The sequence below is a fragment of the Pristiophorus japonicus genome, chromosome 2, assembly GCF_044704955.1.
Source record: "Pristiophorus japonicus isolate sPriJap1 chromosome 2, sPriJap1.hap1, whole genome shotgun sequence".
In the NCBI taxonomy this organism is placed as follows: domain Eukaryota; kingdom Metazoa; phylum Chordata; class Chondrichthyes; family Pristiophoridae; genus Pristiophorus; species Pristiophorus japonicus.
In genome coordinates, this window is record NC_091978.1 from 3,167,212 (window position 1) to 3,193,092 (window position 25,881).

The window sequence follows — 25,881 nt, forward strand, 5'->3', positions numbered from 1 at the left end:
ATGTTCTTGCTATTGAGGGAGTGCAGCAAAGGTTCACCAGACTGATTCCCTGGATGGCAGGACTGACATATGAGGAGAGACTGGATCAACTGGGCCTTTATTCACTGGAGTTTAGAAGGATGAGAGGAGATCTCATAGAAACATATAACATTCTGATAGGACTAGACAGGTTAGATGCAGGAAGAATGTTCCCGATGTTGGGGAAGTCCAGGACCAGGGAACACAGTCTAAGGATAAGGGGTAAGCCATTTCGGACTGAAATGAAGAGAAACTTCTTGACTCAGAGAATTGTGAACCTGTGGAATTCACTACCGCAGAGAGTTGTTGAGACCAGTTTGTTAGATATATTCAAAAGGGAGTTTTGAATAACTTACGGCTAAAGGGATCAATGGGTATGGAGAGAAAGCAGGAATGGGGTACTGAGGTGAATGATCAGCCATGATCTTATTGAATGGTGGTGCAGGCTCGAAGGGCCGAATGGCCTACTCCTGCACCTATTTTCTATGTTTCTATGATCCAATCATGGACTCAAGTCCACTTCCCCATAACCTCTTATCCCCTTATCGTTTAAGAAACTGTCTATTTCTGTCTTAAATTTATTCAATGTCCCAGCCTCCACAGATCTCTGAGGCAGCGAATTCCACAGATTTATAACCCTGAGAAAAAATTCCTCATCTCAGTTTTAAATGGGCGGCCCCTTATTCTAAGATCGTGCCCTCTAGTTCTAGTCTCCCCCATCAGTGGAAACATCCTCTCTGCATCCACCTTGTCAAGCCCCCTCATAATCTTTTACGTTTCGATAAGATCACCTCTCATTCTTCTGAATTCCAATGAGAAGAGACCAAACCTACTCAACCTTTCCTCATAAGTCAACCCCCTCATCTCTGGAATCAACCGAGTGAACCTTCTCTGAACTGCCTCCAAAGCAAGTATATCCTTTTGTAAATATGGAAATCTAAACTGCACGCAGTGTTCCAGGTGTGACCTCACCAATACCCTGTATAACTGTAGCAAGACTTCTCTGCTTTTATACTTCATCCCCTTTGTAATAAAGGCCAAGATACCATTGGCCTTCCTGATCACTTGCTGTACCTGCATACTAACCTTTTATGTTTCATGTACAAGTACCCCCAAGTCCCTCTGTACTGCAGCACTTTGCAATCTTTCGCCATTTAAATAATAACTTGCTCTTTGATTTTTTTCTGCCAAAGTGAATGACCTCACACTTTCCAACATTATACTCCATCTGTCAAATGTTTGCCCACTCACTTGGCCTGTCTATGTCCTTGGGCAGATTTTTTGTGTCTTCCTCACAATTTGCTTTTCCTCCCATCTTTGTATTGTCAGCAAACTTGGCTACATTACACTCAGTCCCTTCATCCAAGTCATTAATATAGATTGTAAATAGTTGGGGTCCCAGCACTGATCCCTGCGGCACCCCACTAGTTACTGATTGCCAACCAGAGAATGAACCATTTATCCCATAAGAACATAAGAAATCGGAACAGGATTAGGCCATAAGGCCTCTCGAGCCTGCTCCACCATTCAATAAGATCATGGACGATCTGATCATGGACTCAGCTCCACTTCCCTGCCCGCTCCCCATAACCCCTTATTGATTAAGAAACCCTCTATTTGTGTTTTAAATTTATTCAATGCCCCAGCTTCCAAAGCTCTCTGAGGCAGCAAATTCCACAGATTCACAACCCTCAGAGAAGAAATTTCTCCTCATCTGTTTTAATCCCTACACTCTGTTTTCTGTTCGTTAGCCAATCCTCTATCCATGCTAATATATTACCCCCAACCCCGTGAACTTTTATCTTGTGTAGTAACCTTTTATATGGCACCTTGTCAAATGCCTTCTGGAAATCCAAATACACCACATCCACTGGTTCCCCTTTATCCACCCTGTTCGTTACATCCTCAAAGAATTCCAGCAAATTTGTCAAACATGACTTCCCCTTCATAAATCCATGCTGTCTCTTCTGACTGAATTATGTTTTTCCAAATGTCCTGCTACTGCTTCTTTAATAATGGACTCCAACATTTTCCCAACCACAGATGTTAGACTAACTGGTCTATAATTTCCTGCTTTTTGTCTGCCTCCTTTTTTAAATAGGGGCGTCATGTTTGCGGTTTTCTAATCTGCTGGGACCTCCCCAGAATCCAGGGAATTTTGGTAAATTACAACCAATGCATCCACTATCCCTACCGCTACTTCTCTTAAGACCCTAGGATGCAGGCCATCAGGTGCAGGGGATTTATCTGCCTTTAGTCCCATTATCTGACTGAGTACCACCTCCTTAGTGATTGTGATTGTGTTAAGTTCCTCCCCCCTATAGCCCCTTGACTATCCACTGTTGGGATATTGTTAGTGTCCTCCACCATAAAGACTGATACAGAATATTTGTTCAGAATTTCTGCCATCTCCATGTTCCCCATTACTAATTCCCCGGTCTCGTCCTCTAAGGAACCAACATTTACTTTAGCCACTCTTTTTCTTTATATATACCTGTAGAAACTCTTGCTATCTGTTTTTATATTTCTTGCTAGTTTACTTTCATAATCTATCTTCCCTTTCTTAATCATTTTTTAGTCATTCTTTGCTGGCTTTTAAAAGTTTCCCAGTCTTCTGTCCTCGCACTAGTTTTGGCCACTTTGTATGTCCTTGTTTTTAATTGGATACCGTCCTTCATTTCTTTGGTTAGCCACTGATGGCTATCTTTTCTCTTACAACCTTTCCTCCTCACTGGAATATATTTTTGATGAGAGTTGTGAAATATCTCCTTAAATGTCCGCCACTGTTCATCAACCGTGCAGCACTTTAATCTATTTTCCCAGTCCAGTTGAGCCAAATAAGTTAGTAACAGACAGAAGTGTTGACTGATTGTTTAATAGTGTAAACGGCACACGTGTAAACGTTAATACTGAAACTATTAGTGAATAAGGCCAGGTATTGAATCTGTGGTTCAGAGTGTAACAGTCTTTCGCTCCCACACAGACTGCCGGGTGAGGAAGTGATCCCGGGATAGTCTGTGGGAGGGGGAAGTGATCCCGGGGCACTCGGCGGGAGGGGGAAGTGATCCCGGGGCACTCGGCGGGAGGGGGAAGTGACCCCGGGGCACTCGGCGGGAGGGGGAAGTGATCCCGGGGCACTCGGCGGGAGGGGGAAGTGATCCCGGGGCACTCGGCGGGAGGGGGAAGTGACCCCGGGGCACTCGGCGGGAGGGGGAAGTGATCCCGGGGCACTCGGCGGGAGGAGGAAGTGATCCCGGGGCACTCGGCGGGAGGGGGAAGTGACCCCGGGACACTCGGCGGGAGGGGGAAGTGATCCCGGGGCACTCGGCGGGAGGGGGAAGTGATCCCGGGGCACTCGGCGGGAGGGGGAAGTGACCCCGGGGCACTCGGCGGGAGGGGGAAGTGATCCCGGGGCACTCGGCGGGAGGGGGAAGTGACCCCGGGGCACTCGGCGGGAGGGGGAAGTGACCCCGGGGCACTCGGCGGGAGGGGGAAGTGATCCCGGGGCACTCGGCGGGAGGGGGAAGTGACCCCGGGGCACTCGGCGGGAGGGGGAAGTGATCCCGGGGCACTCGGCGGGAGGGGGAAGTGATCCCGGGGCACTCGGCGGGAGGGGGAAGTGATCCCGGGGCACTCGGCGGGAGGGGGAAGTGACCCCGGGGCACTCGGCGGGAGGGGGAAGTGACCCCGGGGCACTCGGCGGGAGGGGGAAGTGATCCCGGGGCACTCGGCGGGAGGGGGAAGTGACCCCGGGGCACTCGGCGGGAGGGGGAAGTGATCCCGGGGCACTCGGCGGGAGGGGGAAGTGATCCCGGGGCACTCGGCGGGAGGGGGAAGTGATCCCGGGGCACTCGGCGGGAGGGGGAAGTGACCCCGGGACACTCGGCGGGAGGGGGAAGTGATCCCGGGGCACTCGGCGGGAGGGGGAAGTGATCCCGGGGCACTCGGCGGGAGGGGGAAGTGACCCCGGGGCACTCGGCGGGAGGGGGAAGTGACCCCGGGGCACTCGGCGGGAGGGGGAAGTGACCCCGGGGCACTCGGCGGGAGGGGGAAGTGATCCCGGGGCACTCGGCGGGAGGGGGAAGTGATCCCGGGGCACTCGGCGGGAGGGGGAAGTGATCCCGGGGCACTCGGCGGGAGGGGGAAGTGATCCCGGGACACTCGGCGGGAGGGGGATCGAGAGGGGGGGAATCGAGAGGAGGGGGTGGGGGATATCGAGAAGGGGCGGGATCGAGGGGGGGGATTGAGGGGTGGGATTGAGAGAGGGGGATTGAGAGGGGTGGGATTGAGAGGGGTGGGATTGAGAGAGGGAGGGAGGGGGGGGGTGGGGGTAGGGGATTGAGAGGGCGGAGGGAGATTGAGAGGGGGGATGGGGGGGGGGGTGAGGGGGGTGGGGTATTGAGGGGGGGAGATTAAGAGAGTGGGGGCGGATTTGGGGGGGGGGGTTGGAGGGGGGGGGATTGCGAGAGGGGGTTTGAGGGGGGGGGATTGAGAAAGGGGGGGGATTGCGAGAGGGGGATTGAGGGGGGGGATTGAGAAAGGGGGGGGATTGCGAGAGGGGGATTGAGGGGGGGGGGAATTGAGGGGGGGGATTGAGAGGAGAATGCGGGTCATGTGCAGGTTAACAGTCGAGCCACTGGGCTGAGGCCTCGTGTGGTTAACAGTCGGTTGAAGTGCAGAGAGCACCAGTGTGGGATCGACAGCAGCACACAGCATTGACTGAATAGTCAGACCCCCATCGGGGATTGGTTGCTGCCCCACTATCGGCACAATGTGGTCCCTGACACAGCTTTGTACAAAAACTGCAGCCCTTAACTTCCAATACACGGAAGTGGATAAAATATTTTGGTGAAGATCCAGAGCTCTGACTCTCTGACACACTCGCCCACAGGATCCGGACTCTGACACACTCTCTGACACACTCACACACAGGGGCCTGACTCTGACACACTCACACACAGTCTGCGGGAGAGGGAAGTGATCCCGGGACAGTCTGGGGGAGGGGGAAGTGATCCCGGGACAGTCTGCAGGAGGGGGAAGTGATCCCGGGACAGTCTGGGGAAGGGGGAAGTGATCTCGGGACACTCGGCGGGAGGGGGAAGTGACCCCGGGACAGTCTACGGTAGGGGTGGTAGTGATCCCGGGACAGTCTGCGGGAGGGGGAAGTGATCCTGGGACAGTCTGGGGGAGGGGGGAGGGGGGGTAGTGATCCCGGGACACTCGGCGGGAGGGTGAAGTGATCCCGGGACAGTCTGGGGGAGGGGGGGGAAGTGATCCCGGGACAGTCTACGGGAGGGGAAAGTGATCCCGGGACAGTCTGGAGGAGGGGGGGTAGTGATCCCGGGACACTTGGCGGGAGGGGGAAGTGATCCCGGGACACTCGGCGGGAGGGGGAAGTGATCCCGGGACACTCGGCGGGAGGGGGGAAGTGATCCCGGGACAGTCTGGAAGATGTGACTGTGTTTGGGCCGAGCACCAAATATAAACTTGTGCTTCTGAAAAATTTCAGTGGGAGGGGCAAGAATTGGTTAACGGGGTGGGGATCGAGAGGGTGGGGGGGGGGGAAGAGATCGGGATCGAGGGGGGGGGTTGTCGAAGGGGGGGGGGGGGGTTGTCGAGGGGGGGGGAAATCGAGAGGGGGCGGGATTGAGAGGGGGGATTGAGGAGCGGGGGATCAAAATGGGGGGGGTCGAGAGGAGGGGGATCGAGAAGAGGCGGGATCGAGGGGCGGGGGATCAAAATGGGGGTGGATCGAGAGGGGGATCAAGAAGGGGCGGAATAGAGAGGGGGGGGAAATCGAGAAGGGGGGAGGGGGGGAATTGTCGAGGGGGGGCGGGATCGGGGGGGCGGATCGAGGGGGGGGGAATCGAGGGGATGCGGGATCGAGGGGGGGCGGGATCGAGAGGGGGTGTCAGGGCGGGGGTGGGATCTGGGGGGGATGGAGGGTGGGGGAGAGACTGAGATGGAGGGGGTTTGAAAAAGGGGGGGGTTGCGAGAGGGGGATTGAGGGGGGGGGGATTGAGAGAGTGGGGGGGATTGAGAGAGTGGGGGGATTGAGGGGGGGATTGAGAAAGGGGGGGGATTGAGAGAGTGGGGGGGATTGAGGGGGGGATTGAGAAAGGGGGGGATTGCGAGAGGGGGATTGAGGGGGGGGGGAATTGAGAGGAGAATGCGGGTCATGTGCAGGTTAACAGTCGAGCCACTGGGCTGAGGCCTCGTGTGGTTAACAGTCGGTTGAAGTGCAGAGAGCACCAGTGTGGGATCGACAGCAGCACACAGCATTGACTGAATAGTCAGACCCCCATCGGGGATTGGTTGCTGCCCCACTATCGGCACAATGTGGTCCCTGACACAGCTTTGTACAAAAACTGCAGCCCTTAACTTCCAATACACGGAAGTGGATAAAATATTTTGGTGAAGATCCAGAGCTCTCTGACTCTCTGACGCACTCGCCCACAGGATCCGGACTCTGACACACTGTCTGACACACTCACACACAGGGTCCGGACTCTGACACAATGTCTGACACACTCGCACACAGGGTCCGGACTCTGACACAATGTCTGACACACTCGCACACAGGGTCCGGACTCTGACACAATGTCTGACACACACACACAGGGTCCGGACTCTGACACAATGTCTGTCACACTCGCACACAGGGTCCGGACTCTGACACAATGTCTGACACACTCGCACACAGGGTCCGGACTCTGACACAATGTCTGACACACACACACAGGGTCCGGACTCTGACACAATGTCTGTCACACTCGCACACAGGGTCCGGACTCTGACACAATGTCTGACACACACACACAGGGTCCGGACTCTGACACACTGTCTGACACACTCACACACAGGGTCCGGACTCTGACACACTGTCTGACACACTCACACACAGGGTCCGGACTCTGACACACTGTCTGACACACTCACACACAGGGTCCTGAGCTCTGACACACTGACACACAGGGTCCGGACTCTGACACACTGTCCGACACACTCGCACACAGGGTCCTGAGCTCTGACACACTGTCTGACACACTCACACACAGGGTCCTGAGCTCTGACACACTGTCTGACACGCCCCTGTCTGCCGACAGTCCTGCCCTGTGTTTAGATCGTCCTTTATGGCCACGTGCTCCTGAAGCCCCAGACACCCGCCACTATTCTCGCCCACAGTCCGTGGTGTGGCGGGGGTTTGCTGCCCGTTCAGGAGACGGCTTGTTCCGGACCGGGGGTGGAGGGGAGGGGGAGCGCTGCCCGTTCAGGAGACGGCTTGCTCCGGACCGGGGGTGGAGGGGAGGGGGAGCGCTGCCCGTTCAGGAGACGGCTTGCTCCGGACCGGGGGTGGAGGGGAGGGGGAGCGCTGCCCGTTCAGGAGACGGCTTGCTCCGGATACCGGGGGTGGAGGGGAGGGGGAGCGCTGCCCATTCAGGAGATAGCTTGCTCCGGATACCGGGGGTGGAGGGGAGGGGGAGCGCTGCCCATTCAGGAGATAGCTTGCTCCGGATACCGGGGGTGGAGGGGAGGGGGAGCGCTGCCCGTTCAGGAGATAGCTTGCTCCGGACCGGGGGGTCGGGCCGGGTGTGGTGATGCTCTAAGACACGGAGGAGGTGCTGGATCGCCAGAAGCACCATTTTCTCTTGGCGTGCTGTTTGTGCAGGAGCTGCTCCTCTCGTTGCCGTTCTTTCTCGGCCCGCTGATAGCGATCGTCCTCCTTCAGGTACCACACCGGAGGCCAGCGCCACTTCTCAAAATGGGCCTGGTTCCCTAGGGGCACAACAAGCAGGCATACGCTGAGGAGCAGAACATAATAAGAAATAGGAGCAGGAGTCGGCCATACCGCCCCTCGAGCCTGCTCCGCCATTTAATACCATCATGGCTGATCCGATCATGGACTCAGCTCCACTTCCCCGCCTGCTCCTGTCTATCTGTGTCTTAAATATATTCAATGTCCCAACCCCCACAGCTCTCTGAGGCAGAGAATTCCACAGATTTACAACCCTCTGAGAGAAGAAATTTCTCCTCATCTCAGTTTTAAATGAGCGGCCCCTTATTCTAAGATTATGCCCCCTAGTTCTAGTCTCCCCCATCAGTGGAAACATCCTCTCTGCATCCACCTTGTCGAGCCCCCTCATAATCTTATAAGTTTCGATAAGATCACCTCTCATTCTTCTGAATTCCAATGAGTAGAGGCCCAACCTACTCAACCTTTCCTCATAAGTCAACCCCCTCATCCCCGGAATTAACCGAGTGAACCTTCTCTGAACTGCCTCCAAAGCAAGTGTATCCTTTCGTAAATACGGAAACCAAAACTGTACGCAGTATTCCAGGTGTGGCGGAAAACACACCACTGAAGACTATCTGCCAGGCGTCTTTGTGAAATGGGAAAGTGCCTTGATTCAGTCAACATCCCGCTCCCTCTCCAGCCCTCTGCCATGCCAGGGATCCCAGGGCACTGTCGGTTCGCAAGGGTTGGAGATTGAAATGGAAACGGGAGAATCACACGACTGCGTGTGACAGAGCACCTACTCATCAGGGAGCAAAGGGGACAACAGGTTCAACTCACTCGGAGAGAGACAGAGCGACAGAGAGCGGTGACAGGATCAGAGACATTTACAGCACAGGAGGCCATTCGGCCCATCGTGTCCGTGCCGGCCGACCAAGAGCTACCCAGCCTAATCCCACTTTCCAGCTCTAGGTCCGTAGCTCTGCAGGTTACGGCACTTTAAGAGCACATTCAAGCAATTTTAAAATGTGGTGAGGGTTTCTGCCTTGACCACCCTTTCAGGCAGTGAGTTCCAGAACCCCACCACCCTCTGGGTGAAGACATTTCCCCTCAAATCCCCTCTAAACCTCCCCCCAATTACTTTAAATCTATGCCCCCTGGTTAAGAACATAAGAAATATGAGCAGGAGCAGGCCATTTGGCCCCTCGAGCCTGCTCCGCCAATCAATATCATGGCTGATCTGATCATGGGCTCAGCTCCACTTCCCTGCCCGCTCCCCTCAGTTGACCCCTGTGCCAAGGGAAACAGGTCCTTCCTATCCATCTCAATAAGGTCTCCCCTCAGCCTCCTCTGTTCCCAAGAAAACAAACTCAGCCGATCCAATCTTTCCTCATAGCTAAAATTCTCCAGTCCGGGCAACATCCTCGTAAATCTCCTCTGTACCCTCTCTAGTGTGATCATGTCTTTCCTGTAATGTGGTGACCAGAACTGCACACAGTACTCTAGTTGTGGCTGACTAGTGTTTTATACAGTTCAAGCATAACCCCCCTGCTCTTGTATTCCATGCCTCGACTAATAAAGGCAGGTATTCCGTATGCCTTCGTAACCACATTATCTACCTGGCCTGCTACCTTCAGGGATCTGTGGACCTGCACTCCCAGGGTTAGGGTTTGTTCCTCTACACTTCTCAGTGTCCTACCATTTAATGTGTATTCCCTTGCCTTGTTAGCCCTCCCCAAATGCATTACCTCACACTTCTCCAGATTGAATTCCATTTGCCACTGTTCTGCCCACCTGACCAGTACATTGATATCTTCCTGAAGTCGACAGCTTTCTTCCTCATTATCAACCACACGGCCTATTTTAGTATCATCTGTAAACTTCTGAATCATACCCCCTACATTAAATCATTGATATATACTGTACCACAAAAAGCAAGGGACCCAGTCCTGAGCCCTGCAGAACCCCACTGGAAACATCCTTCCAGTCACAAAAACACCCATCAACCATTACCCTTTGCTTCCTGCCTCTGAGCCAATTTTGGATCCAACTTGCCACTTTGCCCTGGATCCCATGGGCTTTTACTTTCATGACCAGTCTGCCATGTGGAACCTTCTCAAAAGCCTTGTTAAAATCCATATACATCAGTTCAAACAGAGAGGTGGACAGAGAGAGAGAGGGAGACAGACAGAGAGAGAGAGAGAGAGAGAGAGAGAGAGGGAGATGGACAGAGAGAGAGCGAGGGAGAGGGAGAGAGGGAGACGGACAGAGAGAGAGACGGTCAGAGAGAGAGAGAGAGGGGGGAGAGGGGGAGACGGACAGAGAGAGAGAGAGAGGGAGGGAGACGGACAGAGAGAGAGAAAGGGAGACGGACAGAGAGAGAGAGAGAGGGAGATGGACAGAGAGAGAGAGAGAGAGGGAGAGACGGACAGAGAGAGGGAGAGAGGGAGATGGACAGAGAGGGAGGGAGACGGAGAGAGAGAGAGTGAGACGGACAGAGAGAGAGAAAGAGGGAGATAGACAGAGAGAGAGGGAGATGGACATAGAGAGAGGGAGACGGACAGAAAGGGAGGGAGAGACGGACAGAGAGAGAGGGGGAGAGACGGACAGAGAGAGAGAGAGAGGGAGACGGAGAGAGAGAAAGCGAGAGAGAGAGGGGGAGAGGGAGAGAGAGAGATGGACAGAGAGGGAGATGGACAGAGACAGAGAGAGAGAGAGGTGGATAGAGAGAGAGGTGGATAGAGAGAGAGGTGGATAGAGAGAGAGGTGGATAGAGAGAGAGGTGGATAGAGAGAGAGGTGGATAGAGAGGGAGAGAGTTGGACTGAGAGAGGACGAGAGAGGGAGAGAGCTGGAGAACTACCACTTGCATTTATCTATTGCCGATAATGTCAAGTGCTGGTGCTGTGCGGCCTGCGAGTGCTGGAATGGTGGGCGTGTGTTGGGAGTGAGGAACTCAGGGCTTGCTGTACCTGCAGACATGTGGCGCATCTCCTTCGGAAACTTGCGGCAGATGCTGTTGTAATTGGTGCAGATGTGATGGAGGCACCAGTCAGCGAGCTGTCCGGCACTGTGCAACTAAAACAAAACAAACTCAATTAAATACTCTGACATTGGACAAGGACACCAGGGAGCGGCGTCCGAGGGAGCGGGTCTGAGGGAGCGGTGTCCGAGGGAGCGGTGTCTGAGGGAGCGGCGTCTGAGGGAGCGGCGTCCGAGGGAGCGGCGTCTGAGGGAGCGGCGTCCGAGGGAGCGGCGTCCGAGGGAGCGGCGTCTGAGGGAGCGGCGTCTGAGGGAGCGGCGTCCGAGGGAGCGGCGTCCGAGGGAGCGGCGAGTGGCGCCTGAGGGAGCGGCGTCTGAGGGAGCGGCGTCTGAGGGAGCGGCGTCTGAGGGAGCGGTGCCTGAGGGAGTGACGTCTGAAGGAGCGGTGCCTGAGGGAGCGGCGTCTGAGGGAGTGACGTCTGAGGGAGCGGCGTCTGAGGGAGCGACGTCCGAGGGAGCGGTGTCTGAGGGAGCGGCGTCTGAGGGAGCGGCGTCTGAGGGAGCGGCGTCTGAGGGAGCGGTGCCTGAGGGAGTGACGTCTGAAGGAGCGGTGCCTGAGGGAGCGGCGTCTGAGGGAGTGACGTCTGAGGGAGCGGCGTCTGAGGGAGCGACGTCCGAGGGAGCGGTGTCTGAGGGAGCGGCGTCTGAGGGAGCGGCGTCCGAGGGAGCGGCGTCCGAGGGAGCGGCGCCTGAGGGAGCGGTGCCTGAGGGAGCGGCGCCTGAGGGAGCGGCGTCCGAGGGAGCGGCGTCCGAGGGAGCGGCGTCCGAGGGAGCGGCGTCTGAGGGAGCGGCGTCCGAGGGAGCGGCGTCTGAGGGAGCGGCGTCCGAGGGAGCGGCGTCCGAGGGAGCGGCGTCTGAGGGAGTGGCGTCTGAGGGAGCGGTGTCTGAGGGAGCGGCGCCTGAGGGAGCGGCGTCTGAGGGAGCGACGCCTGAGGGAGCGGCGTCCGAGGGAGCGGCGTCCGAGGGAGCGGCGTCCGAGGGAGCGGCGTCCGAGGGAGCGGCGTCCGAGGGAGCGGCGTCCGAGGGAGCGGCGCCTGAGGGAGCGGCGTCCGAGGGAGCGGCGTCCGAGGGAGCGGCGTCTGAGGGAGCGGCGTCTGAGGGAGCGGCGTCTGAGGGAGCGGCGTCTGAGGGAGCGGCGTCTGAGGGAGCGGCGTCCGAGGGAGCGGCGTCCGAGGGAGCGGTGTCTGAGGGAGCGGCGTCCGAGGGAGCGGCGTCTGAGGGAGCGGCGTCCGAGGGAGCGGCGTCTGAGGGAGCGGCGTCCGAGGGAGCGGCGTCTGAGGGAGCGGCGTCTGAGGGAGCGGCGTCCGAGGGAGCGGCGTCCGAGGGAGCGGCGCCTGAGGGAGCGGCGTCTGAGGGAGCGGCGTCCGAGGGAGCGGCGTCCGAGGGAGTGGCGTCCGAGGGAGCGGTGTCCGAGGGAGCGGCGTCTGAGGGAGCGGCGTCTGAGGGAGCGGCGTCCGAGGGAGCGGCGTCTGAGGGAGCGGCGAGCGGCGTCTGAGGGAGCGGCGTCTGAGGGAGCGGCGTCTGAGGGAGCGGCGTCTGAGGGAGCGGCGTCTGAGGGAGCGATGCCTGAGGGAGCGGCGTCTGAGGGAGCGGCGTCCGAGGGAGCGGCGTCCGAGGGAGCGGTGCCTGAGGGAGCGGCGTCTGAGGGAGCGGCGTCCGAGGGAGCGGCGTCCGAGGGAGCGGCGTCCGAGGGAGCGATGCCTGAGGGAGCGGCGTCTGAGGGAGCGGCGTCCGAGGGAGCGGCGTCCGAGGGAGCGGTGCCTGAGGGAGCGGTGCCTGAGGGAGCGGCGTCCGAGGGAGCGGTGCCTGAGGGAGCGGCGTCTGAGGGAGCGGCGCCTGAGGGAGCGGCGTCTGAGGGAGTGGCGTCCGAGGGAGCGGCGTCCGAGGGAGCGGCGTCTGAGGGAGTGGCGTCTGAGGGAGCGGTGCCTCAGGGAGCGGCGTCTGAGGGAGTGGCGTCTGAGGGAGTGGCGTCTGAGGGAGCGGGTCTGAGGGAGTGGCGTCTGAGGGAGCGGGTCTGAGGGAGCGGTGTCTGAGGGAGCGGCGTCTGAGGGAGCGGGTCTGAGGGAGCGGCGTCTGAGGGAGCGGGTCTGAGGGAGCGGTGTCTGAGGGAGCGGCGTCTGAGGGAGCGGGTCTGAGGGAGTGGCGTCTGGGCACCAGAGTCTAGAGTCCACACATGCGGTATCTGGTACCCTGACATCACCCCTCGATCAACCAGTTTCTGAACCATGCCCAGGATTTATACAGAAACCACCGAACATTGAGTTTAGTTAATAGCCTGTCATATGGAACTTGATCAAAAGCCTGTGGAAGTGAAACATAGAAACATAGAAAATAGGTGCAGGAGTAGGCCATTCGGTCCTTCTAGCCTGCACCGCCATTCAATGAGTTCATGGCTGATCATTCACTTCAGTACCCCCTTCCTGCTTTCTCACCATACCCCTTGATCCCCCGAGTAGTAAGGACTTCATCTAACTCCTTTTTGAATATATTTAGTGAATTGTCCTCAACAACTTTCTGTGGTAGAGAATTCCACAGGTTCACCACTCTCTGGGTGAAGAAGTTTCTCCTCATCTCGGTCCTAAATGGCTTACCCCTTATCCTTAGACTGTGACCCCTGGTTCTGGACTTCCCCAACATTGGGAACATTCTTCCTGCATCTAACCTGTCTAAACCCGTCAGAATTTTAAACGTTTCTATGAAATCCTCTTTCATTCTTCTGAACTCCAATGAATACAAGCCCAGTTGATCCAGTCTTTCTTGATAGGTCAGTCCCGCCATCCCGGGAATCAGTCTGGTGAACCTTCGCTGCACTCCCTCAATAGCAAGAATGTCCTTCCTCAGGTTAGGAGACCAAAACTGTACACAATACTCCAGGTGTGGCCTCACCAAGGCCCTGTACAACTGTAGCAACACCTCACTGCCCCTGTACTCAAATCCCCTCGCTATGAAGGCCAACATGCCATTTGCTTTCTTAACCGCCTGCTGTACCTGCATGCCAACCTTCAATGACTGATGTACCATGACACCCAGGTCTCGTTGCACCTCCCTTTTCCTAATCTGTCACCATTCAGATAATAGTCTGTCTCTCTGTTTTTACCACCAAAGTGGATAACCTCACATTTATCCACATTATACTTCATCTGCCATGCATTTGCCCACTCACCTAACCTATCCAAGTCACTCTGCAGCCTCATAGCATCCTCCTCGCAGCTCACACTGCCACCCATCTTAGTGTCATCCGCAAATTTGGAGATACTACATTTAATCCACTCGTCTAAATCATTAATGTACAATGTAAACAGCTGGGGCCCCAGCACAGAACCTTGCGGTACCCCACTAGTCACTGTCTGCCATTCTGAAAAGTACCCATTTACTCCTACTCTTTGTTTCCTGTCTGACAACCAGTTCTCAATCCATGTCAGCACACTACCCCCAATCCCATGTGCTTTAACTTTGCACATTATTCTCTTGTGTGGGACCTTGTCGAAAGCCTTCTGAAAGTCCAAATACACCACCATCAACTGGTTCTACCTTGTCCACTCTACTGGAAACATCCTCAAATAATTCCAGAAGATTTGTCAAGCATGATTTCCCTTTCACAAATCCATGCTGACTTGGACCTATCATATTACCTCTTTCCAAATGCACTGCGATGACATCCTTAATAATTGATTCCATCATTTTACCCACTCACCGATGTCAGGCTGACCGGTCTATAATTCCCTGTTTTCTCTCTCCCTCCTTTTTTAAAAAGTGGGGTTACATTGGCTACCCTCCACTCCCTAGGAACTGATCCAAAGTCTATGGAATGTTGAAAAATGACTGTCAATGCATCCACTATTTCCAAGGCCACCTCCTTAAGTACTCTGGGATGCAGACCATCAGGCCCTGGGGATTTATCGGCCTTCAATCCCATCAATTTCCCCAACACAATTTCCCGACTAATAAGGATTTCCCTCAGTTCCTCCTTCTTATTAGACCCTCTGACCTCTTTTATATCCGGAAGGTTGTTTGTGTCCTCCTGAGTGAATACTGAACCAAAGTACTTGTTCAATTGATCTGCCATTTCTTTGTTCCCCGTTATGACTTCCCCTGATTCTGACTGCAGGGGACCTACATTTGTCTTTACTAACCTTTTTCTCTTTACATATCTATAGAAGCTTTTGCAGTCCGTCTTAATGTTCCCTGCAAGCTTCCTCTCGAACTCTCTTTTCCCTGCCCTAATCAAACCCTTTGTCCTCCTCTGCTGAGTTCTAAATTTCTCCCAGTCCCCAGGTTCACTGCTATTTCTGGCCAATTTGTATGCCACTTCCTTGGCTTTAATACTATCCCTGATTTCCCTTGATAGCCACGGTTGAGCCACCTTCCCTTTTTTATTTTTACGCCAGACAGGATTGTACAATTGTTGTAGTTCATCCGTGCGGTCTCTAAATGTCTGCCATTGCCCATCCACAGTCAACCCCTTAAGTATCAATCGCCAATCTATCCTAGCCAATTCACGCCTCATACCTTCAAAGTTACCCTTCTTTAAGTTCTGGACCATGGTCTCTGAATTAACTGTTTCATTCTCCATCCTAATGCAGAATTCCACCATATTATGGTCACTCTTCCCCAAGGGGCCTCGCACAACGAGATTGCTAATTAATCCTCTCTCATTACACAACACCCAGTCTAAGATGGCCTCCCCCCTAGTTGGTTCCTCGACATATTGGTCTGGAAAACCATCCCTTCTGCACTCCAGGAAATCCTCCTCCACCGTGTTGCTTCCAGTTTGGTTAGCCCAATCTATGTGCATATTAAAGTCACCCATGATAACTGCTGCACCTTTATTGCATGCACCCCTAATTTCCTGTTTGATGTCCTCCCAAACATCACGACTACTGTTTGGAGGTCTGTACACAACTCCCACTAATGTTTTTTGCCCTTTGGTGTTCTGCAGCTCTACCCATATAGATTCCACATCATCCAAGCTAATGTCCTTCCTAACTATTGCATTAATCTCCTCTTTAACCAGCAATGCAACCCCACCTCCTTTTCCTTTTATTCTATCCTTCCTGAATGTTGAATACCCCTGGATGTTGAAGATACACCGTGTCACAGGTTACCTCAGTGCATGTGACCTGGCAGTCCCTCAGCGGCTGCGGAGGTTGGTCAGGGTGAGGGTAGTGCAGTGAGAACAGAAGAAATAGGAGCAGGAGTGGTCCACCTGGCCCCTCGAGCCTGCTCCACCATTCAATAAGATCATGGCTGATCTGATCACGGACTCAGCTCCACTTCCCTGCCCGCTCCCCATAACCCCTGAATCCCTTATTGCTCAAAAATCTGTCTATCTCCGCCTTAAATAAATTCAATGACCCAGCCTCCACAGCTCTCTGGGGCAGAGAATTCCACAGATTTACAACCTCAGAGTACATTGATACCTTCCTGTAGTAATACCCACCCTCCTGTCTGGCTCAGAGACATGGACCATGTACAGCAGACACATCAAGTCGCTAGAGAAATAACACCAACGATGTCTCCGCAAGATCCTGAAAATCCCCTGGGAGGACAGACGCATCAACGTTAGCGTCCTCGACCAGGCCAACATCCCCAGCATTGAAGCACTGACCACACTCGACCAGCTCCACTGGGCAGGCCACATTGTTCGCATGCCTGACACAAGACTCCCAAAGCAAGCTCTCTGCTCGGAACTCCTTCACGGCAAATGAGCCAAAGGTGGGCAGAGGAAACGTTTCAAGGACACCCTCAAAGCCTCCCTGATAAAGGGCAATATCCCCACCGACACCTGGGAGTCCCTGGCCAAAGACCGCACTAATTGGGGGAAGTGCATCCGGGAGGGCGCTGAGCACCTCGAGTCTCGTCGCCGAGAGCGTGCAGAAACCAAGCGCAGGCAGCGGAAGGAGCGTGCGGCAAACCTGTCCCACCCTCCCCTTCCCTCAACCACTGTCTGTCCCACCTGTGACAGGGACTGTGGTTCTCCTGTTCAGTCACCGAAGGACTCATGTTAACAGTGGAAGCAAGTCTTCCTCGATTCCGAGGGACTGCCTGTGAATGAATGAATCTTACTGCAGTCTACAGCTTTCTCCTTCATCAGGCATAGAGTACAAACAGCAAGGAAGTTCTGCTAAACCTTTACAACACTGGTTCGGCCTCAGCTGGAGTATTGTATCCAATTCTGGGCACCGCACCCCAGGGAGGATAGATAAAAACATAAGAACATAAGAATTAGGAACAGGAGTAGGCCATCTAGCCCCTCGAGCCTGCTCCGCCATTCAACAAGATCATGGCTGATCTGGCCGTGGACTCAGCTCCACTTACCCGCCCGCTCCCCGTAACCCTTAATTCCCTTATTGGTTAAAAATCTATCTATCTGTGGCTTGAATACATTCAATGAGCTAGCCTCAACTGCTTCCTTGGGCAGAGAATTCCACAGATTCACAACCCTCTGGGAGAAGAAATTCCTTCTCAACTCGGTTTTAAATTGGCTCCCCCGTATTTTGAGGCTGTGCCCCCTAGTTCTAGTCTCCCCGACCAGTGGAAACAACCTCTCTGCCTCTATCTTGTCCATCCCTTTCATGATTTTAAATGTTTCTATAAGATCACCTCTCATCCTTCTGAACTCCAACGAGTAAAGACCCAGTCTACTCAATCTATCATCATAAGGTAACCCCCTCATCTCCAGAATCAGCCCAGTGAATCGTCTCTGTACCCCCTCCAAGGCCAGTATATCCTTCCTTAAGTAAGGTGACCAAAACTGCACGCAGTACTCCAGGTGCGGCCTCACCAATACCCTGTACAGTTGCAGCAGGACCTCCCTGCTTTTGTACTCCATCCCTCTCGCAATGAAGGCCAACATTCCATTCACCTTCCTGATTACCTGCTGCACCTGCAAACCAACTTTTTGGGATTCATGCACAAGGACTCCCAGGTCCCTCTGCACCGCAGCATGTTGTAATTTCTCCCCATTCAAATAATATTCCCTTTTACTGTTTTTTTCCCCCCAAGGTGGATGACCTCACATTTTCCGCCATTGTATTCCATCTGCCAAATCTTAGCCCATTCGCTTAACCTATCCAAATCTCCTTGCAGCCTCTCTGTGTCCTCCACACAACCCGCTTTCCCACTAATCTTTGTGTCATCTGCAAATTTTGTTACACTACACTCTGTCCCCTCTTCCAGGTCATCTATGTATATTGTAAACAGTTGTGGTCCCAGCACCGATCCCTGTGGCACACCACTAACCACCGATTTCCAACCGGAAAAGGACCCATTTATCCCGACTCTCTGCTTTCTGTTAGCTAGCCAATTCTCTATCCATGCTAATACATTTCCTCTGACTCCGCGTACCTTTATCTTCTGCATTAACCTTTTGTGTGGCACCTTATCGAATGCCTTTTGGAAATCTAAATACACCACATCCATCGGTACACCTCTATCCACCATGCTCGTTATATCCTCAAAGAATTCCAGTAAATTAGTTAAACATGATTTCCCCTTCATGAATCCATGTTGCATCTGCTTGATTGCACTATTCCTATCTAGATGTCCCGCTATTTCTTCCTTAATGACAGCTTCAAGCATTTTCCCCACTACAGATGTTAAACTAACTGGCCTATAGTTAACTGCCTTTTGTCTGCCCCCTTTTTTTTTTTTTTAAACAGAGGCGTTACATTAGCTGCTTTCCAATCCGCTGGTACCTCCCCAGAGTCCAGAGAATTTTGGTAGATTATAACCAATGCATCTGCTATAACTTCTGCCATCTCTTTTAATACCCTGGGATGCATTTCATCAGGACCAGGGGAATTGTCTACCTTGAGTCCCATTAGCCTGTCCAGCACTACCCCCCCTAGTGATAGTGATTGTCTCCAGGTCCTCCCTTCCCACATTCCTGTGACCAGCAATTTTTGGCATGGTTTTTGTGTCTTCCACTGTGAAGACCGAAGCAAAATAATTGTTTTAGGTCTCAGCCATTTCCACATTTCCCATTATTAAATCCCCCTTCTCATCTTCTAAGGGACCAACATTTACTTTAGTCACTCTTTTCCTTTTTATATATCGGTAAAAGCTTTTACTATCTGTTTTTATGTTTTGCGCAAGTTTACTTTCGTAATCTATCTTTCCTTTCTTTATTGCTTTCTTAGTCATTCTTTGCTGTCGTTTAAAATTTTCCCAATCTTCTAGTTTCCCACTAACCTTGGCCACCTTATACACATTGGTTTTTAATTTGATACTCCCCTTTATTTCCTTGGTTATCCACGGCTGGTTATCCCTTCTCTTACCGCCCTTCTTTTTCACTGGACTATATTTTTGTTGAGCACTATGAAAGAGCTCCTTAAAAGTCCTCCACTGTTCCTCAATTGTGCCACCGTTTAATCTGTGTTCCCAGTCTACTTTAGCCAACTCTGCCCTCATCCCACTGTAGTCCCCTTTGTTTAAGCATAGTACGCTCGTTTGAGACACTACTTCCTCATCCTCAATCTGTATTACAAATTCAACCATACTGTGATCACTCATTCCGAGAGGATCTTTTACTAGGAGATCGTTTATTATTCCTGTCTCATTACACAGGACCAGATCCAAGATAGCTTACTCCCTTGTAGGTTCTGTAACATACTGTTTTAAGAAACAATCCTGTATGCATTCTATGTATTCCTCCTCAAGGCTACCCCATGTGATTTGATTTGACCAATCGCTATGTAGGTTAAAATCCCCCATGATTACTGCCGTTCCTTTTTCACATGCCTCCATTATTCATCTGATTATTGTCCGCCCCACCGTGAAGTTATTATTTGGGGGCCTATAAACTACACCCACCAGTGACTTTTTCCCCTTACTATCTCTAATCTCCACCCACAATGATTCAACATTTTGTTCATTAGAGCCAATATCATCTCTCACAACTGCCCTGATATCATCCTTTATTAACAGAGCTACCCCACCTCCTTTCCCTTCTTGTCTATCTTTCTGAATTGTCAGATACCCCTGTATGTTTAATTCCCAGTCTTGGCCACCCTGCAACCACGTTTCTGTAATGGCCACCAAATCATACCCATTTGTAATGATTTGTGCCGTCAACTTATTTACTTTATTTCGAATGCTGCGTGCATTTAGGTAGAGTGTTTTAATACTAGTTTTTAAACCATGATTTTTAGTTTTGACCCCTCCTGCAGCCCCTTTATATTCATACATATTGTCCCTTCCTATCACCTTGTGGTTTACACTTACCCCAGTGCTACACTGCTCTGTTGCCTCCTGCCTTTTGCATTCTTTCTTGGGGTCCTGTTCATCTGAGCTCTCACCCACTCTAACTAGCTCAGAGCCCTCTCCTGGGTTCCGAATACTCCTCGCATTGAGGCACCGAGCTTTCAGGCTTGCCTTTTTATTACACTTTGACCCTTTAGAATTTTGCTGTACAGTGGCTCTTTTTGTTTTTTCCTTGGGTTTCTCTGCCCTCCACTTTTACTCATCTCCTTTCTGTCTTTTGCTTCTGTCTCCTTTTTGTTTCCCTCTGTCTCCCTGCATTGGTTCCCATCCCCCTGCCATATTAGTTTAACTCCTCCCCAACAGCACTAGCAAACACTCCCCCTAGGACACTGGTTCCGGTCCTGCCCAGGTGCAGACTGTCCGGTTTGTACTGGTCCCACCTCCCCCAGAACCGGTTCCAATGCCCCAGGAATTTGAATCCCTCTCTGCTGCACCACTGCTCAAGCCACGTATTCATCTGCGCTATCCTGTGATTCCTACTCTGACTAGCACGTGGCACTGGTAGCAATCCCGAGATTACTACTTTTGAGGTCCTACTTTTTAATTTAGCTCCTAGCTCCTTAAATTCGGCTTGTAGGACCTCATCCCTTTTTTTTTTTACCTATATGGTTGGTAGCAATGTGCACCACGACAACTGGCTGTTCACCCTCCCTTTTCAGAATGTACTGCACCCGCTCCGATACATCCTTGACCCTTGCACCAGGGAGGCAACATACCATCCTGGAGTCTCGGTTGCGGCCGCAGAAACGCCTATCTATTCCCCTTACAATCGAATCCCCTATCACTATAACTCTCCCACTCTTTTTCCTGCCCTCCTATGCAGCAGAACCAGCCACGGTGCCATGAACTTGGCTGCTGCTGCCCTCCCCTGATGAGTCATCCGCCTCAACAGTACTCAAAGCGGTGTATCTGTTTTGCAGGGGGATGACCACAGGGGACCCCTGCACTATCTTTCTTGCACGACTCTTCCTGCTGGTCTTCCATTCCCTATCTCGACCTTTCACCTGCGGTGAGACCAACTCGCTACACGTGATAATCACGTCATTCTCAGCATCGTGGATGCTCCAGAGTGAATCCACCCTCAGCTCCAATTCCGCAACGCGGTCCGTCAGGAGCTGGAGGCGGATACACTTCCCGCACACGTAGTCGTCAGGGACACCGGAAGTGTCCCTGAGTTCCCACATGGTACAGGAGGAGCATATCACATGACTGAGCTCTCTTGCCATGACTTAACCCTTAGATACACTTAATTTGGCAACAACAATGTTAACAGGTTACTTACTGATATAAAAAAGAAAAAGAAAAACTACTCAGCTATCACCAGCCAATCACTTACCCCTTTGGCTGTGACGTCACCTTTTGATTTCTTTCTACTACTTTTTTGCTTTTTCTCCCGGCTGGAGCTGCACAAGCTGGGCCTTAATCGGCCTCTCCACGCACCTCGAGCTCCCACCTCTGATGTGAAGGCCTTGGAGAGGGTGCAGAGGAGATTGACCAGAATGGTACTGGGGATGAGGGACGTCAGTGACGTGGAGAGACTGGACAAGCTGGGCTTGTTCGCCTTAGAGCGGAGCAGGTTAAGGGGAGAAGTTCAAAATCATGAAGGGTTTTGAAAGAGTAACTAAGGAGAAACTGCTTCCAGTGGCAGGAGGGTCAGTAACCAGGAGACACAGGGTTAATTTGATTGGCAAAAGAACCAGAGATCTGGGGCGCGCTGCCTGAAAGGGCAGTGGAAGCAGATTCAATAGTAACTTGCAAAAAGAGTATTGGATAAATACTGGGAGAAAAAACTCTGGGCTATGGGGAAAGAGTTCTTTCAAAAAGCCGGCACAGGCACGATGGACTGAATGGCGTGCTTCTGTGCTGTAAGATTCTATCGGAGCAGGAGGAGGCCATTGAGCGCCCCCAGCCATTTCCACCACACAGTTAGATTATGGCGTATCTCTATCTTGACTCCATCTAGTGTCTCAGTTTTGAAATTTTCAATTGAGCCCCCAATCTCACCAGTTTTTTTGGAAAGAGAGTTCCAGATTTCCACTGCCCTTTGTGTGACGAGGTGTTTCCTGACATCACCCCTGTACGACCTAGCTCTAAATTTAAGGTTACGCCGCCTTATTCTGGACTCCCCAAACACAGGGTATAATTCCTCCCTATCTACCCCATCAAATCAGAAACTTCGCTGGACCAGCCACAACAAGAGCAGGTCAGAGGCTGGGTATTCTGCGGTGAGTGTCTCACTTTCTGACTCTCCAAAGCCTTCCCACCATCTACAGGGCACAAGTCAGGAGTGTGATGGAATACTCTCCACTTGCCTGGATGGTGCAGCTCCAACAACACTCGAGAAACTCGACACCACCCAGGACAAAGCAGCCGCTTGATTGGCCCCCCATCCCCCACCTCCAACACTCACTCCCTCCACCACCGGCGCCCCCTGGCTGCAGTGTGGACCATCTACAAGATGCACTGCAGCAACTCGCCAAGGCTTCTTCGGCAGCACCTCCCAAACCCACGACCTCTACCACCTAGAAGGACAAGGGCAGCAGGTACATGGGAACACCACCACCTCCACGTTCCCCTCCCAGTCACACACCATCCTGACTTGGAAATATATCACCGTTCCTTCATCGTCGCTGGGTCACAATCCTGGGGCCAGGGAGCTGATAGGGCAATGGGGTGGTGCGGGGGGGAGGTTCCAGGATGTGGGTGTTGCCAGCTAGGCTGGCATTTATTGCCCATCCCTAATTGTCCTTGGGAAGGTGGTGGTGAGCTGCCTTCTTGAACCGTTGCAGTCCGTGTGGTGAAGGTGCTCCCACAGTGCTGTTAGGGAGGGAGTTCCAGGAGAGTGAGGGGGGGGGGGCAGGGGGAGAATGGGGGGGGGGGGGGGCAGCAGGGGGAGAATGGGGGGGCAGGGGAGATTGGGGGCAGGGGGAGGATGGGGAGGGGCAGGGGAGGGTGCAGGGGGAGAATGGAGGGCAGGGGCAGGGGGAGGATGGGGGGGCAGGGGGAGGATGGGGGGGAGGGAGAGGATGGGGGGGAGGGGGAGGGTTCAGGGGGAGAATGGGGGGCAGGGGGAGATTAGGGGGGCAGGGGGAGGTTGGGGGGGGCAGGGGAGGATTTGGAGCAGGGGGAGAATGGAGGGTGCAGGGGGAGGATGGGGGGGCAGGGGAGGGTGCAGGGGGAGAATGGGGGGGCAGGGGCAGGGGGAGGATGGGGGGGCAGGGGGAGGATGGGGGGGGGGCAGGGGGAGGATGGGGGGGGGCAGGGGGAGGATGGGGGGGGCAGGGGGAGGATGGGGGGGGCAGGGGGAGGATGGGGGGGCAGGGGGAGGATGGGGGGGGCAGGGGGAGGATTCAGGGGGAGAATGGGGGGCAGGGGGAGGATGGAGGGCAGGGGGAGGATGGGGAGGATGGGGGATGCAGGGGGGAGGATGGGGGGCAGGGGAGGGTGCAGGGGGAGAATGGGGGGCAGGTGCAGGGGGAGAATGGGGGCAGGGGCAGGGGGAGGATGGGAGGGCAGGGGGAGGATAGGGGGGCAGGGGGAGAATGGGGGGTGCAGGGGGGAGGATGGGGGGGCAGGGGAGGGTGCAGGGGGAGAATGGGGGGCAGGTGCAGGGGGAGAATGGGGGGCAGGGGCAGGGGGAGGATGGGAGGGCAGGGGGAGGATAGGGGGGCAGGGGGAGGATGGGGGGGTCAGGGGGAGGATGGGGGGCAGGGGCAGGGGGAGGATGGGGGGAGCAGGGGAGGATGCAGGGGGAGAATGGGGGGCAGGGGCAGGGGGAGGATGGGGGGGGCAGGGGAGGATGGGGGGTCAGGGGGAGGCAGGGGAGGATGCAGGGGGAGGATGGGGGGTCAGGGGGAGGATGGGGGGTCAGGGGGAGGATGGGGGGGGCAGGGGAGGATGCAGGGGGAGGATGGGGGGGCAGGGGGAGGATGGGGGGGCAGGGGGAGGATGGGGGGTCAGGGGGAGGATGGGGGGTCAGGGGGAGGATGGGGGGTCAGGGGGAGGATGGGGGGTCAGGGGGAGGATGGGGGGTCAGGGGGAGGATGGGGGGGGCAGGGGAGGATGCAGGGGGAGAATGGGTGGCAGGGGCCGGGGAGGAGGTGGGGGGCGGGGGGGTTGGATGACCCATCGACACTGCCGTGGGGAACTCCGCTTTCAGTTCCCAACTCCCTGGGAAATTACAAACAAATTCACGGCACGTTGGGGGCCGAGAGCTCATGTCGGGGGGACCTTGGAGAGATGTGGGGCAATAAAGTACAGCAAATAAGTAACAAAAGTTTTAAAACTAGATCGCCGAAGGAGTTCATTCAGCCTCGGCTGGATAATACATTTCCAAATTATCTAAAAAACCTTGTCTCAATGTGACCTCCCGTGGTTCGGAAAATTCTCTGTCCCGGCACCGATCAGGTCCCGAGGGTGCCAGACCAGAGAGGGCCAACCTGTACAGTCAGGCAGAGTCAACATAGTTTTATGAAAGGAAAACCATGTTTGACAAATTTGCTGGATTCCTTTGAGGATGTAACGAGCAGGGTGGATAAGGGGGAACCAGTGGATGTGGTGTATTTGGATTTCTAGGAGGCATTCCATAAGGTGCCACATAAAAGGTTACTGCACAAGATAAAAGTTCAGGGGGTTGGGGGTAATATATTAGCAGGGATAGAGGATTGGCTAACTAACACAAAACAGAGAGTCGGGATAAATGGTTCATTCTCCGGTCAGCAAATAATAACCAGTGGGGTGTCGCAGGGATCAGTGCAGGGGCCTCAACTATTTACAATCTATATTAATGACTTGGATGAAGAGACCGAGTGTAATGTGGCCAAGTTTGCTGATGATACAAAGATAGATGGGAAAGCAAGTTGTGAGGAGGACACAAAGAATCTGCAAAGGGATATAGATCGGTTACGTCAGTGGGCAAAAAATTGGCAGATGGAGTATAATGTGGGAAAATATGAATAAAAAAGCAAATTATTATTTAAATGGAGAGAGATTACAAAATGCTGCAGTACAGCGGGACCTGGGGGCCCTTGTGCCTGAAACACAAAAGGTTAGTATGCAGGTACAGCAAGTGATCAGGAAGGCAAATGGAATGTTGGCCTTTATTGCAAGGGAGATAGAGTATAAAAGCAGAGAAGTCCTGCTACAACGGTACAGGGTATTGGTGAGGCCACACCTGGAGTACTGCGTACAGTTTTGGTCTCCTTATTTACATAAGAAACATAAGAAATAGGAGCGGGAGTAGGCCATTTGGTCTGTCCAACCTGCTCCGCCATTCAATAAGAAGGAGGGATATACTTACATTGGAGGCAGAAGGTTTAAAGAAGGTTCACAAGCTTGATTCCTGAGATGAAGGGGTTGTCTTATGAAGAAAGGTTGAGTAGGTTGGGCCTTTACTCATTGGAGTTCAGAAGAATGAGAGGTGATCTTATTGAAACATATAAGATAATGAGGGGGCTCGACAGGGTAGATGCAGAGAGGATGCTTCACCTCGAGGGGGAAATCTAGAACTAGGGGGAATAGTTTCTATATGAGATGAGAACAAATTTCTTCTCTCAGTGGGTTGTGTATCTCTGTCCCAGAGAACTGTGGAGGCTGGGTCATTGATATTTAAGGTGCAGACAGACAGATTTTTGAATGATAAGTGAGTGAAGGGTTATGGGCAGCGGGCAGGGAAGTGGAGTTGAGGCTAAGATCAGATCAGCCGTGATCTTATTGAATGGCAGAGCAGGCTCGAGGGGCCAAATGGCTGACTCCTGCTCCTGTTTCTTATGTTCTTATGTTACACTGCCGACTGTAGACCCGATAACACTGTGTATTGATGGT

At 53.6% G+C, this 25,881-nt stretch overlaps 1 protein-coding gene across 1 annotated transcript in view; it reads right to left on the minus strand.

Moving 5' to 3' along the window:
- Positions 1-5,928: 5,928 nt before the first annotated feature.
- LOC139229241 (rho-related BTB domain-containing protein 2) overlaps positions 5,929-25,881 on the minus strand; it is a 67,711-nt gene continuing 47,758 nt past the window's right edge. Inside the window, exons 5-6 of the mRNA XM_070860904.1 lie at positions 10,725-10,830; positions 5,929-7,794 (exon numbers count right to left, since the gene is read on the minus strand). Coding sequence (XP_070717005.1) covers positions 7,622-7,794; positions 10,725-10,830 — 279 coding nt within the window. The 3' untranslated portion in view covers positions 5,929-7,621. The remainder of the gene's footprint in view (positions 7,795-10,724; positions 10,831-25,881) is intronic.